General features: G+C 36.8%; 1 protein-coding gene and 1 long non-coding RNA gene across 2 annotated transcripts; both read right to left on the bottom strand.

The window, feature by feature from the left end:
• Positions 1–1,275: 1,275 nt before the first annotated feature.
• Positions 1,276–2,417, bottom strand: LOC108267209 (uncharacterized). Its single transcript, XM_017471212.3, has one exon. The coding sequence runs from the start codon at positions 2,414–2,416 to the stop codon at positions 1,502–1,504; it is 915 nt and encodes a 304-aa protein (XP_017326701.2). The 5' UTR covers position 2,417; the 3' UTR covers positions 1,276–1,501.
• Positions 2,418–13,934: 11,517 nt separating this feature from the next.
• On the bottom strand, positions 13,935–15,389 carry LOC108267262 (uncharacterized). The gene is made up of 3 exons (XR_001813044.3): positions 15,247–15,389; positions 14,905–15,026; positions 13,935–14,756 (listed from the first exon to the last, which is right to left on the bottom strand). It is a non-coding gene; the product is annotated as an uncharacterized LOC108267262 (long non-coding RNA).
• Between the last annotated feature and the right edge of the window lie 6,345 nt (positions 15,390–21,734).

The following is a 21,734-nucleotide window of genomic DNA, read 5'->3' as shown; positions in this document are numbered from 1 at the left end:
CAAATCACGCACTACTAAGCATACTTTACTGATGGCTTTCTTGTATCTCAGATCACTGACAAAAATGTCCTGTCCAGTCAAGAACTTCCCTTTCTTTCTATGGTATTTGGGATACTACAGATGTCATTTGCTTTCTGTTCTCATTAGAGTCTTTTTTTTGGCGTTCTGTGTTTGGTCCATTGCAAAAGTGTGTTGATTTTTCAAGAAGGTTCCGTCATTAGTGATGTATGATTGATGTATAAGATTACTGTCAGTCAGGGTTGGTGTTATAGTGATTTCGGTCTCTTTTATAGCCATTATGTCCGTAGGAATCCATGTCAGTGAAGAAGTGGGTGCTATTATGGTTGTTCTTCTATCCAGTACCTTAATGGCATGTTTAGCGCAAGGATCTTCTGGATGAGAACATATTGTAATGTCATTTACCAAATAAAACCTGCAAAATGAATTTTTTTAAAAGCAAGATTACATTTTAGCGAATGTTTTGCAACATCCAGATGAAAAAAATATCCTGTGTCACTCTGAATTACAAAAATAAAAGTTTCATCGAGTCTTACTTGCCTTACAGCTTTGAAAGGATATAGCGTATTACCCCGATGCATGTAGCTCACAATTTTTGAAACTCTGACCCTGACTTTCCTGGTTTCTACACAACATGATACTGGTGTCCATTTCCTACAGGAACAAATGCTAAGAAATTTTAATTGAACAAGAAATATTTTATATCATAGCTAAGAGTTTATCCTTGTACAGACAAAGTTACATGCTTATTTTCCCTTCCTACTGGAAGCTGAAATAAATCTGTCTGTAATTGCCAAAAGAAATGTAATATGGTAATAAGAAATGTGTGGCACTTAGCCTAGGCATATGTAAACTTTTGGCCCCAACTGTAGTTTGTAGATTGTTTAAAAAAGATTATTCAAATGAATTCTTTCTGATACGTAAAAAGTAACCCCACTTTGCTTAAATTCAGATACATTTATTTTACAGGACAAACATTTAAAAAAAAATAATTTTATTTAATGAATGTTATAGTAACATACATTAATTATTTTATTATTATTTTTTTAATTCACCACTTCTTTTGTACTACAGTATTAAAGACAGCAGTATAAATGTGAATGATTTACTAAACTGACTAAATTCATATGTAAGACTTTCTTTTATTATTTGCATTATTTTGTGATTTGAAACATTTTCAGATTCAATTGCAATTGATTAAATGTTTAAACTTTTATTTAAATTAAAATTAAAAACATGCAGTAAAATGAGGTGAATTTAATATCAAACATGCACACACAAGCTAACATTTCTAATTATTAAAAAAAAAATAAAAAAAATAAAGTCCCCTCATTTTAGTCATACAGGTTTATTGGCTTGATCGTGGCATAAATAAATGTCATGATACATTTATATTAACCATTAAACGACTAATTTACAAATGTGCATACTTTTCAGTAAATGTCCAAAACTGTGTGACTAGAAAATCATAAATAAATTCAGGCTAATCATAGTAAAAGGAACAGTACCGTGTTTCTTGTATCTCTGACCACTGACAAAAATGTTCTGTCCAGTCCAGTGCTTCCCTTTCCTTCTCTGGTATTTGGGATATCACGATCGTCTTTTGCTTTCTATTTTCATTAGATTCTGTTTTTTTGGTGTTTTGCGTTTTGATTTTCCGAGAAGATTCCATCATCAGTGATGTATGATTGATGTATGTTGTAGATGGTGTGCTGTCAGTCATGGTCACTGTGCTTTTTGTATATTTATATGTCTCTGGTACAGGTGTAGGTGTTATAGTGGATTCTCTCCAGTTTTCAGTGGTCAAGCTTGTAGACATTTGTGTTGGTGTATTATTGGGTGTTCTTGAGGCGCTCTTTCTGTCATTTAATGATCTTTCAGTGGTGCTTGGCATTATTTGCCATAGTGGTAACTTGGTAGTTGTCCTAGATTGCTCTGGTATCAGTAATATATGTTTGATGGATGTTTTACTTGTGGTTGGTGTTGTTATAGTTGTTTCTGTATAGTTTGTATAGCTGTTTATAGTCGTGGAAGTCGTCTTGTTATCAGTTATCACTGGCTTCCTAGCCGCAGTAGTAGTCATCTTCGCTCTCGTAATTTGTGTTGTTGTCCATTGAGACAACTGTTGACCAAGTGGTTGTTTGGGCGAAGATGTATCAGTGATGTTTGTTGTTGTTTTCCATGTGGTTGATGTTCCTTTAGGTGTTGTTGTGGTTATTGTATTTGTTGTACTTATTTCTGGTGTAGATGTGCTTGTAGTAGTTGTTGTCCAACTTGTAGAAGAAGTCGATGGTGGGGTATTGGGCGCTTTTGTGGTTGTTCTTCCAGTCACTATCTTTATGACTTGTATGGCCCAAGGATCCTCTGGATCAGAGCATATATGTTTGCCATTTACCATTTGAAACCTGTAAAATTAATTTTCATTTGTTAGGGATTACATTTAGTGGTACACATTTCAATTTTTGTCATACTCTTAAATACATATACTACTAAAGAAAAATCATTTTCAATATCAAAAAAGTTTAATGACTCTTACTTGCCTTACAGCGTTGATAGGACATAGTGATTTGTTTTGTCGCATGAAGCTCACAATTTTGTCAACTTTGACCCTTACATTGCTGGTGTCTAAACAACATGCTGGGTTGCCACCATTTCCTTTTGAAGAAAAGTAGATATTTCAATTGAACCTTCATATTTGTACATGGATGAAAAAAAACATCTATAAAGATTTACGCTTGTAATGACACAATATTACACACTTTCTCTCTCTGAAACTCACTGTGTGACCACTACACACTCTCTACATCACACAGTGTAAAGGAAACTAAGGCTAGACCACAGTGCTCACTGTTGAAATAAACTATAGAGTCAAATGCATTAAAAACTCACTTGTAGACACACCAATGATCCAAAGCATTGGCAACAGAATTCCGACAAAGTAATTCAGCTTCATCTTGTCCTCTCAGACTCTATCACCAACTGTAGAAACTTCTTTTGACCTAGGAAAGTATAAGAAGGAGAGAGGGAGGTCTCTCAACCTAACCCAACAGCCCCCATCCCCTTTGTCACCCAGACTCACTTACACCTCACTGAGGGACAGGAACAGATAAGTGTTCAGTGGAAACCAACGTTCATAATTTTGCTATGAGAAAGACCCCTGAAGTGGAACATTAGGGGTGAGGGAGTATATATGTGGTCTTCTCAACATGGACATTTTTAATAATGAACCCAGACGTTATAGTCACAAGTTTTTCAGTCCATGCGGTTAAACATGGATTAACACAATACTATTTAACATCTAGTAAAATACCTAGCAGTGGTGTAGTAAGTTGGGATACAAGATTTTTAAAAAGAAATCCATTGAACATAGTTTGTTATAAGAATTTCTTGTCCTAATCATTCTGGTTTTAATGTATTTCAAGATATCCCACTTACAAGTTGCTTGTTGGCTGGATCATGGCATTTTTAGCCATATTAATACTTATATATGATGTGCAGTTCTGTGGCCAGAAACACCTTGTTGATAATAGAGGTCAGAGCAGAATGGCCAGACTACTGGTTTGAGCTGACAAGTTGGGTGTACTGAGATGTATTTCTGCTCAACACGGTTGTGGTATTGGAGTGACCAGAGCATTCCTGTCAGATGAAACCAGACTGGCCATTCTCCTCAGACCTCTCTCATGGCACCATCAACCATTCCATGGCAAAAGTCACTGAGATTACATTTTTCCCCATTCTGATGTTAGATGTGTGCAAGAAAGGTCTTGACCTGTATCTGTATGATTTTATGCATTGGCCTGCTGTCACCTGATTGGCTGATTGGATAATCACATATATGTGCAGGGATACCTAATATCTTACTGATTAACCAACCTTTCATTACTAATTACCTACTAATCAATTATTAATTACCTTCTTATATTATTCCTCTCCATTTTTATTTTTTTTCAGTTTTCATCCTTCATTATTCTGTTTGTATACCCGGTGTTCAGGGCAGGATGACAAGGAACACCACAATTTGTAGATCATATAAGTATTTAATTATTTTCTACTCTTAATAAAAACTCCATGGTGGTGGTAAGGTCAACATCAACACCATTTCATTTTTTAATTTTTTTTTAAGTATAGATTCATTTTAATTTTTGGAAGGAATTTTTTATTATTATTTTTTAAATAAATGCCTACACACTACAATAGCTGCATGTAGTAAAACCAGTAGTGTGATGTTTCTTGTGTGGAAAGTCCAACCACTTCTTTGGGTTATGGCTCACACCTACACTGTGAATGGTATATTCCACCTCTTCATGAAAAGGATTGTGTATCTCCACCAATGCTGAGACAGAGCAAGACGTAGCTTGATACTATATGGCTTTATTTGAATGAAAGAAAAATACAAATAAATAATCAGGAACAAAATGTCATATTTTAGGGAGAAATATGGAAAACTGATGTAATGTAGTTTCCCAAAACTTACATTTGGTGAAATCCAGGGAATTTTACAGATGGAAAAAAACTAGATAATATAATTTTCCAAGCCAACACACATTAATAAATGGATGTCCACATACATTCTGGTTGTTTGTAGAGAAAATAAACCACAGTCTCTAGTGTCTGCACATTTCCTAGGGAGCAAGCCACATTAAGGTTGCAAGCAGCATTGTAGACCCCAACAAGACACTTATCTAGAAACTGATAGGTGACACTTTTTTTTTTCTCCCAACATATTCACATTAGAGGGACACAAAGTCAAAAAACAATCACATATACATACAGAGATTTTATCTCTTAATCTTAAAAAATCTCAGAGTATCAGTGTTGAAGCACACATATTCAAATTATTGCAAGAAAAGACATTATATCCTATCAACATGCCTGACAGTAAAAAAATATTGACAAAAGTGCATACATTTTGTATATTTGAATTATATATACATAACATTTCATTCCCTTGTTTGGAAATTGGTAGGGAATGAATTACCTTTAAAAACACATCATTCAAAATGACTGTTTGCAAGTTTTATGAATTAAAAAAAACAAACAGAAATACAAATAACAAAAACAATAATGGCCAACATGATACATTGTCTTTACCAAAAGCACATCCATGTCCAGTAATGATGTTCATGTTTCAAGCATGTTCATATAGGTTCAGGGTCATGTTTTATTCACCTAAACTGTTCTTTCACACTTGTATGTATGTATTTATCACTTGTATTTATGTAAGGATTCTTGTTAGGCTACTTCCCATTGTTCTTACTGGCAGAAACAGGGTGTGTTTTTGCCTACCAGATGGATGTTGAATGGATCTTCATTTGCTCCGAAAAAAATGACTGATAATCCATTTCCATAAAGCCTATTCTAGTTTGGAAGAAGCTTCATGCAGGTTAACCAGTGAGATACATTAGTATCCACCAAAGCATTACAATGATAGAGGAACCTGAATAATTGTTTTGTACCCAGAATTGAAATTGAATTCAGATTCAGTTCATAAATGGTTGCTGTGTGCAAACAATTCTTCAGGATACCCCAGGAAAGATTATTTCACATGGCAGCATAACACACTTGGAGGAAAGTGCTGGAATCTGCCTCCTGTGACATACGTGAGATCAATTGGCTAGTCTGGATCTGATTCACAGGTGGAGGGACTGTAATGTCATCCAGAGAGCATGGCCAATTTTGCTGTCTTGGATTCAAACTTACGATCTACCGAAAATCAGGATGATGCAAGTTTAACTACCAGTGGAATCATAAGCCAAATTAATACAGGTCAATATCCTTCTTAAAGACATAACTAATGTTTAAATTTAGACTTTGATCAAATATTCCTTGCCACTGTGGAAGTAAGTGGTCTTTCAGGACTAGAATTGTTGTTTGTCTTTGCAGACAACAGTCGCATGAGGATTAATAGTTGAACCATAACCTCAAGCCTCTGCTAGTTTCTGATTTAATTGCGATGCAAGATGTCACTAGTTGTAAATGTGTGAATCATGTGTGACCCTGTGGGCAGATGTTAGAATCACTTTCAGATTTTGAAAAGCTGGCCCCGTCACCCAGGTTTCTCCTTTACAGCATCAGGAATATCAGGTGTTTGTTCAGTCCCTTCTCACCTGGAGATTGGTCTACTGCAAATTGCTTGTGGAAGATCTTTCCCTGCATGCCATCATACTGATCCAGAATGCAGCTGCCCAACCTCCCAAAGTTCTCCGATATCACCCCATTGCTGCGTCCCTCCACTGGATTCCTCTAGATGCCCCATCATATTCAAAGCAGTAACACTTGCATACAAAGCCAGAGACACTCATCACATCCTGCACTGCACCACCACCGCACCATTTCCCTATGAGTCTCTATAGCATGGCATGATTCGGCTCACCATTCCTCAAGATACAAGAAAGACAAGGCTCTTCTCGGTAGTCGAATGAACTTCCCTTGACTGTCTGAACATCTGAGTCACCGGATGTCTTCAAAATGAAGGCTGAAGACGCACCTTTTCACAAGAAGCACTTACATAAGCACTAATTTTAAAATTGTACCATTTCAAGTTAATTCTCCTCTAAGAGGTTTTTAACTTGATGACTTACAGAAGCGCGACTACAACGCTCTGGACAAGAAGGTCTAATCAAAAGCTCTACACACAAAAGTCAGCTTGCCACCTGTGTTAATGGTTGGTCCTATTTTTATACTATGGTTAGGTTTAGATGAAGAAAACCACAAGTGTATAGCGTCAACATTTTTAAAGCGAGGAAGCAGCATTGAGGTGGCATGTTGCACTGCAGAGTCCCAATAAAGAGAGACACGCAATCTCTTGACGCATTTCTTGGTGTTCTTTCAACATGGACTCCTGGCAGGATATGTCCACTAAAAGCATGGTCATCTCATACAGTAGATATACAAACTCATTGAAAAGTTGAAACCAATGACAAACCGAAAGCACAAAGTCAAGTTGATGTCTTATCACTGCAATATCACAGCAATCAGATAGCTGAAGATTGCAACAATGTTAGAGCACTATGTGATCAACAACATAGGAAACCTCAGCTACTGTTTACTGCATCCATGGCCCAAGTTATGTGATTTGACCAGCTCACCTCATGATATATACTGTAATGACACTTGCCAAAGTGTAGCAATTCTATTTTATTTGACAAATCACCATATTACTCATAACTGTGAAACAAATCATTCCTTCATGAAGGCCTTGAATAATTTGTAGTCCTTGTGGATCTTCTGGTAGTTGAGGAGATTTGTGTTATGCATTGGAACTGCCTGGGGTTTAATCATTTTATTTCATGAATGTTATATGGTTTTCATGCCATTTGTAATGCAGGTAAAAAAAAATAAATAAATAAATAAAAAACTTTGCACAAATGAAGATTTATGGTTTCATCCTTGAACATTTCATGTTATCCCTCATAATACTGTATGGTAACTGAATTTTGTATTATTCAAATCAACCCATTTAATTTATGTTTAAGGAGCTTGTTCAAGGACACAACAGTACAACTTTTTGTTTTGTTTTGTTTCAATTTTATTTTCAAATATGACAAGTTTTATGGTGAAGGGAAATCCGGTTGTTATTTTGTCTTTTTAACTTTACAAGCAAATGTGGCCACGCCTTATTCAAATTCTAATGTAATATATAAAAATCTCAAAAGAAGAAAAAGTTACATTCCAGAATACAGTCAGGTCCATAAGTATTTGGACAGTGACACAATTTTCATATTTGTGACTCTGTACACCACCACAATGGATTTGAAATGAAGCAATCAAGATTTGATTGACGTATAGACTTTCCACTTTAATTCAAAGAGTTTAATAAAAAAAATCATTGTATTAACTGTTTAGGAACTACAGCCAATTTTTTTTGTACAGAGTCCCGCCATTTTCACAGGCTCGAAAGTAATTGGATAATTGACTGTTAAGCGGTTGCATGGCCAGGTGCGGCCTGTTTCCTTGTTATTTCATGCCAAATTAAGGAGATGAAAGGTCTGGAGTTGATTCCAAGTGTTGAATTTGCATTTGGTAGCTGTTCATGGGAACTCTCAATATGCGGTCCAAAGAGGTGTCGATGCAAGTGAAGTAGGTCATCATTACGCTGAAAAAACAAAACAGATCAAATTAACAATTTGGTACTTTCTTAAAAAGAGGGAATGCACTGACGAGCTCAGCAACTCTAAAAAGCCTGAAAGACCACAGAAGACCACTAAAGCAGAATACTTTCCTTGTTGAAGAAAAATCTCTTCACAACATCTAGCCAAGTCTAGAACACTCTGGAGGAGGTTGACATATCTTTGTCAAAGTCTACAATCAAGAGACACCTACATGAATGTAAATACAGAAGGTTTACCTCAAGATGCAAACCACTGATAACACTCAAGAACGGAAGTGCCAGATTATTCTTTGCAAAAAAAATAAAAATAAAAATCCTGAAAAAACCTAAACAGTTCTAGAACAAAATTACCTTATACCAAAATGATGGGAAGAGAAAAGTACGGAGAAGGAAAGGAAGGGTTTATGATCCAAAGCATACCATATCATCAGTTAAATATGTAGACAGTGTTATGGCATGTATGGCTACCAATGGAACTGTGTCATTGGTGTTTATTGATGATGTGACTGATGATAGAACTAACAAGATGGATTCTCAAGTGTATAGAGCTCAACTTTCTGCTCAGATTCAGTCAAATGCTGCAAAACTAATAGGACGGTGCTTCACTGTATAGATGGATAATGATCCAAAACATACCATGAAGCAACCCAAGAACTTTTTTAGGCAAAGAAATTAAATGTTCTTAAATGTCTGATGACCTCAACCCAACTGAGCATGCTTTTCACTTAGAACCACAAACAAGCAGCAACTGAATGCAGCTGCAGTAAAGGACTGGAAAAGCATCTCAAGGGAGGAAACTCAGCATTTGATGATGTCCATGGGTTCCAAATTTCAAGCAGTCATTGACTGCAAAGGATTTGCATCCAAGTATTACCAATAATCCTAATATTTATGATCGTTAGTTTGTCAGATTACTTTTCAGCCTGTTAAAATGGAAGGACTATGTAAAAAGTGACTGTAATTCCTAAATGGTTAATGCAATATTTTTGTTAAACCCCTTGAATTAAATCTGAAACTCTACACTTCAATCCCATCTTGATTGTTTCATGTCAAATGCATTGTGGTGGTCTACAGAGGCAAAATGACAAAAATCATGTTACTGTACAAATACTTATGGACCTAAGTATAGTTTGTAAAATGTCTGAAACGGATGATTCAAATGAAGTCTTACTGATATTTAAAACCTACTTTGATCTCAAGACTCTCAAATTCAGAAACACATAATTTCTGTGAGGCACTTTGGCTGAGACATTTCTAGAAAAGACAGTAAAAATACAGGACAAGCATCATTCAATTGCATGCATGTCATGCCTTTTGTAACTTTTTTTTTTTTTTTAACTGGGGTCAAATAAAGATTATGATATGTTTCTTCCTTAAACACATATTATCCATTACAATGTGTTAGCACTAGAAATGTTAATAAATGCTGACACTTTCAGTAAGATTAATATGTCATGTTACATACCGAGACTGCTGTTCAAAAGTTATAAGAATAATTAGCATTTCTTGTTCACACAAGTAGAAAACAAAATGGCTAGAAGATTTGTAAGAACAAATTACGCACTACTAAGCATACTTTACTGATGGCTTTCTTGTATCTCAGATCACTGACAAAAATGTCCTGTCCAGTCAAGAGCTTCCCTTCTTTCTATGGTATTTGGGATACTACAGATGTCATTTGCTTTCTTTTGTCATTAGAGTCTGTTTTTTTGGTGTTCTGTGTTTGGTCCATTGCGAAAGTGTGTTGATTTTCCAAGAAGGTTCCATCATTAGTGATGTATGATTGATGTATAAGATTGCTGTCAGTCAGGGTTGGTGTTATAGTGATTTCGGTCTCTTTTATAGCCATTACATATGTAGGAATCCATGTCAGTGAAGAAGTGGGTGCTATTATGGTTGTTCTTCTATCCAGTACCTTAATGGCATGTTTAGCCGAAGGATCTTCTGGATGAGAACATATTGTAATGTCATTTACCAAATAAAACCTGCAAAACGAATTTTTTAAAAGCTAGATTACATTTTAGCGAATGTTTTGCAACATCCAGATGAAAAAATATCCTGCGTTACTCTGAATCATTAAAATAAAATTGTTTCATCGAGTCTTACTTGCCTTACAGCTTTGAAAGGACATAGCGTATAACCCCGATGCATGTAGCTCACAATTTTTGAAACTCTGACCCTGACTTTCCTGGTTTCTACACAACATGATACTGGTGTCCATTTCCTACAGGAACAAATGCTAAGAAATTTTAATTGAACAAGAAATATTTTATATCATAGCTAAGAGTTTATCCTTGTACAGACAAAGTTATATGCTTATTTTCCCTTCCTACTGGAAGATGAAATAAATCTGTCTGTAATTGCCAAAAGAAATGTAACATGGTAACAAGAAATGTGTGGCACTTAGCCTAGGCATATGTAAACTTTTGGCCTCAACTGTAGTTTGTAGATTGTTTAAAAAAGATTATTCAAATGGATTATTTCGGATACGTAAAAAATAAACCACTTTGCTTAAATTCAGATACATTTATTTTACAGGACAAATTAAAAAAAATTATTTTATTTAATGAATGTTATGGTAACATACATTATTTATTCTATTATTATTTTTTAAATTTTAATTGACCACTTCTTTTGTACTACAGTATTAAAGACAGCAGTATAAATGTGAATGATTTACTAAACTGACTAAATTCATATGTAAGACTTTCTTTTATTATTTGCATTATTTTGTGATTTGAAACATTTACAGATTCAATTAAAATTGATTAAATGTTTAAACGTTTAGTTAAATTAAAATTAAAAACATGCAGTAAAATGAGGTGAATTTAATATCAAACATGCACACACAAGCTAACATTTCTAATTATTCTAAAAAAATTTTTTTTTTAATAGTCCCCTCATTTTAGTCATACAGGTTTATTGGCTTGATCGTGGCATAAATAAGCATAATGTTACATTTATATTAAACATTAAAAGACTAATTTACAAATGTGCATACTTTTCAGTAAATGTCCAAAACCGTGTGACTAGAAAATCATAAATAAATTCAGGCTAATCATAGTAAAAGGAACAGTACCGTGTTTCTTGTATCTCTGACCACTGACAAAAATGTTCTGTCCAGTCCAGTGCTTCCCTTTCCTTCTCTGGTATTTGGGATATCACGATCGTCTTTTGCTTTCTATTTTCATTAGATTCTGGTTTTTTGGTGTTTTGCGTTTTGATTTTCCAAGAAGATTCCGTCATCAGTGATGTATGATTGATATATGTTGTAGATTGTGTGCTGTCAGTCATGGTCACTGTGCTTTTTGTATATTTATATGTCTCTGGTATAGGTGTAGGTGATATAGTGGATTCTCTCCATTTTTCAGTGGTCAAACTTGTAGACATTTGTGTTGGTGTATTATTGGGTGTTCTTGAGGTGCTCTTTCTGTCATTTAATGATCTCTCAGTGTTGCTTGGCATTATTGGCCATAGTGGTAACTTGGTAGTTGTCCTAGATTGCTCTGGTATCAGTAATATATGTTTACTTGTGGTTGGTGGTGTTATAGTTGTTTCTGTATAGTTTGTATAGCTGTTTATAGTCGTGGAAGTCGTCTTGTTATCAGTTATCACTGGCTTCCTAGCCGTAGTAGTAGTCATCTTTGCTGTCATAATTTGCGTTGTTGTCCATTGAGGCAGCTGTTGTCCAAGTGGTTGTTTGGTCGAAGATGTATGAGTGATGTATGTTGTTGTTTTCCATGTGGTTGATGTTCCTTTAGGTGTTGTTGTGGTTATCGTATTTGTTGTACTTATTCCTGGTGTAGATGTGCTTGTAGTAGTTGTTGTACAGCTTGTAGAAGTCGATGGGGTATTGGGCATTTTTGTGTTTTGTGGTCGACTATCCACTACCTTTATGACATGTTTGGCCCAAGGATCCTCTGGATTAGAGCATACTGTTGTGCTGTTTACCAAATTAAACCTGTGAAACGACAATTTCAGTAGTTAGTGATTGCATTTTCTGTAAAGTGTTGCAAATTTCAAAATTGCATCATACTTTTTGCATAATGTATGCTACTAAAGAACTTTGATATCACTATTATTATGAATAAAATTCAATAGGTTTTACTTGCCTTACAGCTTTGATAGGGCATTGTGGTTCATCTTGATGCACATAGTTCACAATTTTTGTAACTCTGACATTGGTTCGCTTGATTTCTGTACAACATGATATGGGGTTTTCACGTCCTGCTGAAGAAAAGTAAATCACGAACATTCGTATTTGTCCATGAAAACATACCGTATTACCATTCAAAACACACACATTTACACCCTTTCTCTTTTTCTCTAATAAATTCACAGTACCACCACACACTCTCTGTATCATACAAAGCAAATTACACTGAGAATTCAGACCACAGTATTAACTACTGAACTACTGAGCTGAAGAAACAAACGCACTAAAACTCACCTGTTATCATGCTACCTCTCCACTGCATGGCAAACAACAACACAGCAAAGAGACCCAGCTTCATTTTGTTCTTTGGCACTGTATATTCATCCAAAGAAATGCGTTATAATCCAAAAGAGTGTTATTTTCAGAAAGGGCTCTCAGCCTATAAACCCAGCAGGCCCCACCCCTCTCTACTCCACAGCTTCAGGTTTTTGCATGATTTCTAATGGCTACTGCGCGCTCTGTGATCAAACCCCCGATCAAAATTCTCATTTTTTCCTTTCTCATTAATTTTATAATCCAGTTTATGCTTGTCGAAGTTTAATATTATATAATCGTCTATATACTATAAACCTGTCCTTAATTCATATCAGAATTTCTACTCTCATCCATGTGAGCTCTATTAATAATTTTAGGAGAACACGACAAAAGATAAATATCATTAATATGCTTTTGAGAATCAGTTGCTAGGCTGCTTTTTGGGCAGTCTATAGATAGTTTGTAGAGTCTAAAGCAGACTATCAAAATTAAACCTTACCAATTCATATTCAGATATCCGATTCAGATAAATGTATTTTCTGTGCAGCACTTTAGCCTGAGACTTGTGTACTAATGACAGAACAAAACACAGAACAAACGTTTATTGTCCATCCTTTCCATCCATCTTCTGTAACGCTTATCCTTCCTTCAGGGTCACGGGGGAACCTGGAGCCTATCCCAGGGAGTATGGGGCACAAGGCAGGGTACACCCTTGACAGGGTGCCAATCCATCACAGGGCACACTCACATACACACTCACACACCCACTCACACACTATGGACACGCCAATCAGCCTTCCATGCATGTCTTTGGACTGGGGGAGGAAACCGGAGTACCCGGAGGTAACCTCCGCAGCACAGGGAGAACATGCCAACTCCGCACACACAGGGCCATGGTGGGAATTGAACCACCGACCCTGAAAGTGTGAGGTGAACGTGTTAACCACTAAGCCACCGTGTGCCCAAACGATTATTGTAATAATTTTTATTTCATGAGTATTTTTGCATATTTTGTAATTTATGAAAAATTTTTTGGGTCAGATGAAGTGTTTCAGATTTGGTTCTTCTTTGAACACTTCTGATTATTCATCATAATGGGTTAACTCTGTAGTAACTCTGTCAACAAATAATGTTATTTCCACCACCAAATGTGTCATGGTGGAGACTGAATTTTACTCATATAGCTGATGCTTTTATCCAAAGCAACATCACTGTATAACTTTCAACGCTCCTAAGCAACAACATAGGTTTATTATTCTGTATTATTGTGTTCATTTTTTAAAATTTGTTGTGAAAATTTAGATCTTCCACTAAAATCTCCGTAAAAACAAAAAAAACATTTACCTCCCAAAAAGGATTTAAAAGAATAATTTATTAATGCTGTTGTGATTAATGATGTGTGCTTTGAGATGCTGTTGACACCATCTTGGAAAATACATCTTTAATCGTAATTTCTCACTGGCGAAACCACCTGTGCCCGTGCCTCCAGTGACTGTAACAGCACCATATTAAAGATTGTTGGTTATTAAAGATAATATTCAGTCACAATTTCCAAATTGAATATGAAAATATATATATATATATATATTCCAAACAATTTAACATTAAATGTAAAGAGTAAACGTTTAATCTCTGGGCAAATGTGAAAAAGTTAATTTAATATCGAAGACATTTTTCTCATATATAAACCAAAACATGATTTTTATTCGCTAAAAAAAATTTTTTTTTGGGGGGTTTAAGATTTATCCATACAGGTTAGTTAGAATGATGAGAACACTTTCAGTAAGTTTAATATACATCATGTTACACATTCTGAAACTGCTGCCCAGACATTATAAGCCTGATTTACCTTTATTAGCTTTTATTTTCTGGTTAGTGCAATATCTCAAGAGTGAAAGAGTGGTTGAATATTTGTAGGATTCATATGGAATTATCTTTGTAACCAGCAGATCTACTGATAAGGCTTTGGAATTTATCCAAGCAGAGGAAGCCACAGCAAGGTCAAATCTTGTTGGCAGTGGAGGCTTCCCAGTTGACACAATTGGCATCAGGTTCTACTTGTTGGCTGTTGTTCTTCTATCCAGTTCCTTTATGGCATGTTTGGCCCAAGGATCTGCTGGATTAGAGCATATTGTTTTGCTATGTACCAAATTAAACCTGTGAAATGACATTTTCAGTAGTTAGTGATTGCATTTTCTGGAAAGTGTTGCAAATTTCATAACTTCATCATATTCTTTTGCATACTGTATGCTACTAAAGAACTTGGATATCACTATTATTATGAAAAAATTTCAACAGGTCTTACTTTCCTTATAGCTTTGATAGGGCAAAGTGGTTCATCTTGATGCACATAGCTCACAATCTTTTCAACTCTGACCCTGTATTTGCTGGTTTCTCTACAACATGATATGGGGTTTTCATGTCCTGCTGAAGAAAAGTAAATCATGAACATTCGTATTTGTCCATGAAAACATACCGTATTACCATTCAAAACACACACATTTACACTCTTTCTCTTTTTCTCTAATAAATTCACAGTACCACCACACACTTTCTGTATCATACAAAGCAAAGCACACTGAGAATACAGACCACAGTATTAACTACTGAACTACTGAGCTGAAGAGAGAAACTATTTAAAACTCACCTGTTGTCATGCTGCCTCTCCACTGCATGGCACACAACAACACAGCAAAGAGACCCAGCTTCATTTTGTTATATTAGACTATAGAGACAAGTATTAGAGGCCTTTTCCTACAAACTCATCAGGATCCTCCCCTCTAAGCCTCAGGGCACAGGGTTCAATCCTAAACTCTGGTTGCTTTCTATTGGCTACTGCTGTCACACCTCTTATCGACTTGTCCCTTTTTTTTCTTATTTCTTTTGACAGTTTGAGTTACAGAGTATTAATTTTGTTTTTCATTAGGCAGGTGGTTTTCAAGTTCACATTTTATTTGAACAGATTAGCAAAGCAATTGAAATGTCCTTTTGTGAAATCAAGGATGGAAAAACAAAGAAAGAAAGGTAAATTTATAGTTTTTGGGAATGTAACAGAATTTGCGTCAGCACCATTAGACAATAACAAAAAGCACTGAATCATGGTCTCTATGAAAACCAAACACAGAGAATATTAATCATCTTATTTTATTCAGGATGGCTAACTTTATACATCAATAACGTTAAAGTTCATTCTCATGTCTAACACATGCACTTAAATAATGTTGTGTTTGTGTGCTCACTGACTGGTTTTGTCCAAGGCAGGGATGGAGGCCTTATGTTTCAAAGCACCTGAAAGCCCCTGGTGACTCATGGGATATACGGTTCCTGCCAATGGTCAGGACTGTGCATTGTGTCCATCTTCCTTTAGAGGGAGCTAATCAATACAGCTTAGACATCATCAATTATCGATCGCTGAGAGTCATACGTCTTTCAACAAGACAACAATGCTGCCTTTCTGACTTGTGCCCTTATACAGCTATTTCTTCTCTGCAAATCGTCTACGTGCTAATGTTCTCTACTCTCCACCAACACCAATAAGAGTACACTAATTCATCACAAAAAAAAAGATGTAGCGTTGGCAACCACACAAAATGAAACCTTTTGCAAAAAACGATCTCAAAGATAGCAACAATGCCAGACCACAATCACAGTTCCAGTAAAGAAAGAAACAACAACATAAACCACTATCACAACTATCTTGAAAGTTAGCCTTGCTGAGAAGTTACTCCAGAGGTCTTCAATTTTAGCCACAAAAGCCAAGGTGACTTTAAGTTTCCAAAACTGAGTAACCGTCATGATTCAGTCTGGTACACATTCTTTATGAAGAAAAGATATTTACAAAACAAAAAATGCTAGAAGGATTCATTTAATGATTTCCTGTTTTCATAATTTTTTCTTTAGAATTAAGTTAACTTAATATTAATAATTTATAGTGTCAGCACACAATAGCATATGCTGTATCAAGCGCTAGTTTATAAGCTGCCGAACAACGAAAATGGAAGCCATATCGTTAAATTAAACCATTTTGCAGTGTCATGTATTCCACGTAATGAAGGTTAGGACGGATGCAAGTGTAGATAAGAGCTTTTAATAAAGAGAGACAGGTAGACAAATCCAAATCATAAGATGATAGCGTGGTCAAAAACAGGTAATGGGTCATACGAGCAGCAAACAGGCATAAACGAGGCAAGGCAAGGCAAGAATCAAGACGAGGAACCAGAGACAAGATCAAAGAACATGAATCAAAATGAGGAACAGGGTACAAACTCTTGGTATGGGGATAACACGCAATAATTCGCAAAGTCAATGTGTTCAAACAGTCTCTTTATATTGCGGTTGTGAGTGGGCGTGAGATTGGATGCAGGTGTGTGTGATTAGAAGGATTTAGTGTTCTGGGAATTGCAGTCCATGACATGTTTGTAGGCCACAGTGCAGGATGGGAAATGTAGTCACTGGTTTGCTGTGACATGACATGCTGCAATATATTAGCCATATTCTAGACTCCCAGTGGACTTGCCTGTCTGTTTCTCATTTGTTTATCGTCATATATGTATTTTTTTGTATTTTTATGTCACATTGTATGTATTATATTTGACAGGAAAGACAACAAACATATTATATACACTATCTCACAAAAGTGAGTACACCCCTCACATTTTTGTAAATATTTGATTATATCTTTTCATGTGACAACACTGAAGAAATGACACTTTGCTACAATGTAAAGTAGTGAGTGTACAGCTTGTGTAACAGTGTAAATTTGCTGTCCCCTCAAATAACTCAACACACAGCCATTAATGTCTAAACCGCTGGCAACAAAAGTGAGTACACCCCTAAGTGAAAATGTCCAAATTGGGCCCAAAATGTCAATATTTTGTGTGGCCACCATTATTTTCCAGCACTGCCTTAACCCTTTTGGGCATGGAGTTCACCAGAGCTTCACAGGTTGCCACTGGAGTCCTCTTCCACTCCTCCATGAGGACATCACGGAGCTGGTGGAGGTTAGAGACCGAGTGCTCCTCCACCTTCTGTTTGAGGATGCCCCACAGATGCTCAATAGGGTTTAGTCCATCACCTTCACCCTCAGCTTCTTTAGCAAGGCAGTGGTCGTCTTGGAGGTGTGTGTGGGGTCGTTATAATGCTGGAATACTGGTCTGCGGCCAAGTCGCCGAAGGGAGGGGCTCATGCTCTGCTTCATTATGTCACAGTACATGTTGGCATTCATGGTTCCCTCAATGAACTGTAGCTCCCCAGTGCCGGCAGCACTCATGCAGCCTTGACTGTAGGCAAGACACACTTGTCTTTGTACTCCTCACCTTATTGCCGCCACACACGCTTGACACCATCTGAACCAAATAAGTTCATCTTGGTCTCATCAGACCACAGGAAATGGTTCCAGTAATCCATGTCCTTAGTCTGCTTGTCTTCAGCAAACTGTTTGCACGCTTTCTTGTGCATCATCTTTAGAAGAGGCTTCCTTCTGGTACGACAGCCATGCAGACCAATTTGATGCAGTGTGCAGCGTATGGTCTGAGCACTGACCCCCCACCCCTTCAACCTCTGCAGCAATGCTGGCAGCACTCATACGGCTATTTCCCAAACACAACCTCTGGATATGACGCTGAGCACGTGTACTCAACTTCTTTGGTCGACCATGGCGAGGCCTGTTCTGAGTGGAACCTGTCCTGTTAAACCACTGTATGGTCTTGGCCACCGTGCTGCAGCTCAGTGTCAGGGTCTTGGCAATCTTCTTATAGCATAGGCCATCTTTATGTAGAGCAGCAATTCTTTATTTCAGATCCTCAGAGAGTTCTTTGCCATGAGTGCCATTTTGAACCTCCAGTGACCAGTATGAGGGAGTGTGAGAGTGATGACACCACATTTAACACACCTGCTCCCCATTCACACCTGAGACCTTGTAACACTAACAAGTCACATGACACCAGGGAGGGAAAATGGCTAATTCGGCCCAATTTGGACATTTTCACTTAGGGGTGTACTCACTTTTGTTGCCAGCGGTTTAGACATTAATGTCTGTGTGTTGAGTTATTTTGAGGGGACAGCAAATTTACACTGTTACACAAGCTGTACACTCACTACTTTACATTGTAGCAAAGTGTCATTTCTTCAGTGTTGTCACATGAAAAGTTATAATCAAATATTTACAAAAATGTGAGGGGTGTACTCACTTTTGTGAGATAGTATCCTTATTTATTCAGCATTTACAAAATAAGTTTTTTAAGTGCTTGTCTTTAAATGGTGGTGGTCTAGACACTACTAACAAATAGTGCCTCAAATGCTTCCTCATCATTTGAATGGGGAGCTCAGCAGCTGCATTTAAGCAGGTACGTAAACCAACTCTGAATACACAGAACTTTCCCCTGTGTAAATATTGACGTAACTCTGTGTCATCCTTCAGCCCTTAAGATGGATCTTAAGATAGACCCGGACACACCACTTCCATCTTGTTATCATGTTCATCTTTTAAAGCAAAGTTTTTTAAAAAAAACAATGTCTGCACACTTAAGCATTACAGTATGTGGGAAGGTATGACAGCTCATATACATACTCCAACCACTTTTTTTGAGCCTCTGCATTCACACCCACCCAACAAATGGTATATTCCACCTCGGCTTTTAAAGAAAGTGTTACCCACCTCCTCTTTGTCTCCTACATGTGCTGTGACAGAGGAAGACATGGTCTGAGACTGTATGACATTTACAACTCAGAACAAATCCAAACAAACATATCTACAGATTATCTCGTTGTATACGAATTTATTTCTTTTTCAAATGTAAAAGGGCAAGCAATGCATGCTCATAAGTCCCCTGAGCTAGTTCTTCAGACATCAACCACAGTGAACAGTGTGTGCAACAAGAGAGGAAACACAATTAGGTCACACACTTTGCTGTAGACCCTTTCTATGTACAGTATGTATATGTGCGTGTGTGTGCACTATTATCTCTGAAATGGCTCGTGCTGTATGTTTGTGAATTGACCATAAGGTAGCGAAATCCTCAAGTGGATCTAGGAATGCTTACAAATTTGCCATAATGACCTTGAATATTCAGTCTCAAGGTCAAGTCTTCACCCTCTGGTTTCCCAGCATACTTTCAGAGCAGAACCTCCACTTTGGAACGTTTCAACCAGTAAATGAACCACTGCGGAAGGAGTGTGGTCACGTCAAAGACGTAGATGGTTGCATAACCCTCGTGTCAGGCCTCGTATGTTGGACCTAATGTCAGCGTTATAGTTCAGCCCTCAGGATTCGGAGCATTTGATATGTTATTTGTGATACATCTTTTCTGGCCGCAAGCTTCAGAATCATGAAGCTTGCAATCTACTGTCCTTGGCTCTCCACACTTCGCCGTATATGTGCTTCCATTTAGAACGATACAACTCAATCAGCTTTTCAATGCAATCGATTTTCTGAAGTAGGCGACTCTTGGCTACGGTTATCGCAAAACTTTCTACAAACGCTAAAAAGTTCTGGTAGCTTTCAACATCTCTTTCTATCACAGCATCTTCTTCAATGTTTCCATATATAATATTTGACATATCATAATTATTTTTTATTGATTATAGAACACGAAGACGAATTCCTGTTACCGCCCCACAACAATTTTTCACATATAATTTTTATTCATTAAATAACGACACGTCAATCTTATATCTGTTTAGAAGTATAATGTGGAAGTTCTTGTGTCTGTTGTTCCTGGTCCCTCACCAGCCTCTCTCTCTCTTTCTCTTTCTCTCTCTCTCTTTTTTTTTTGCTTTCTCTTGAAATGAATCAAACAAACAAACAAAACATACCAGTTCAGACATGTTTAAATGTAAGATGTTCTTATGGAAATGATAACATCAGAACAAGTAGGGTTCAATATCAATTTTGATATTGATTCAAAATTGATTCATATCAATTTTGCAGCCGGTTGTTGTTTATACAAAGTGTATAACATCAATATCAATGACCAATCAAAATCGAGAATTTTTAATACAATTATAATTATTTAAGATACTTAGAAGACATTTTTACAGACATCTAAATGACATCTGAATGATATGTGCTTTATGCAGAGAGAAGGTGAGTGGTGTGTGTGTGTGTTTGTGTGTGTGTGTGTGTGTGTGTGTGTGTGTGTGTGTGTGTGTGTGTGTGTGTGTGTGTGTGTGTAAAAACGCAAACCACTGTAGTGATGGGGGAAACTTTTAGTCTCATTTAGTCACAGAGCATAACCTACATCTTTGCCTTTATAGCCCGTGCACATGACACGTGAAACTTCTCTCTTCCTTTTCTTTGTATATGTTCCTACTGTATTTCCTGTCTCGGTGAGATGCTTATCTATACTAATGACTGCTTAAACCCCTTTATATTAAGTCATACATGTGTATTTTATATCAGACGTGTGCACGTGAGGAAAGAGTTATGCAAAATGCCCTTTTCATACAAATTGTTCCGAGTCATTTGCTCTTACATAGTTATATGCATTGAACTGCGTGCGCCTCTGAATGCAAGACTACAGATAGTAGCTACGATTTCATACTATAAATGCTATATAGCATTTAGATGACACTTCTGAATTAAGGGGGGAAAAACCCAATAAGTTGGTTTTACGACCACTGAGTACTACAGAGCCCATTCGTTTTTTGCACCCTGTGGTCAGAAGCATGCATGCAGACGCTGCTGGTTAACAACTGTAGAAAACCCACACAGTTCTTTCCCCGTATTTAAATAGCTTGTCACACTATCGTGGGCTACACGGGCTGTTTTCCACTTAGTGAAACCTCCCCTAGGATGACTGATAGTGGGGTCTACATACTGATTCCATGACTGGAAGGCCATTTAACCCAAGTAGTTTGTAAAACATGCATTCAGAAAACAATATCTCAACAATATCTAATTTTTAAAAGGTTTGTTCGCTGTTTAAAGTAACGGCTGAGTTGAGTTTTTAACATTTTAAACTTTCAATCCTGGTTGTACTTTCAAAATGACCTCCAATATAACACTTTCAAAATGACAGTATCATTGTAAAAGCAACAACAATGAACTTACCTTTCTTCTTCCCGTGAACGTCTGGAAAGTTGAAATTCAGGGAAATTTGAAAGATAACTTCCTGCTGGTGGGATCTTCCAAATGTT

Source organism: Ictalurus punctatus, chromosome 7 (genome assembly GCF_001660625.3).
Source record: "Ictalurus punctatus breed USDA103 chromosome 7, Coco_2.0, whole genome shotgun sequence".
Classification (NCBI taxonomy): Eukaryota; Metazoa; Chordata; class Actinopteri; order Siluriformes; family Ictaluridae; genus Ictalurus; species Ictalurus punctatus.
The sequence above is the reverse complement of the archived record's forward strand: the minus strand, read 5'-3'. Positions and strand labels throughout refer to the sequence as shown.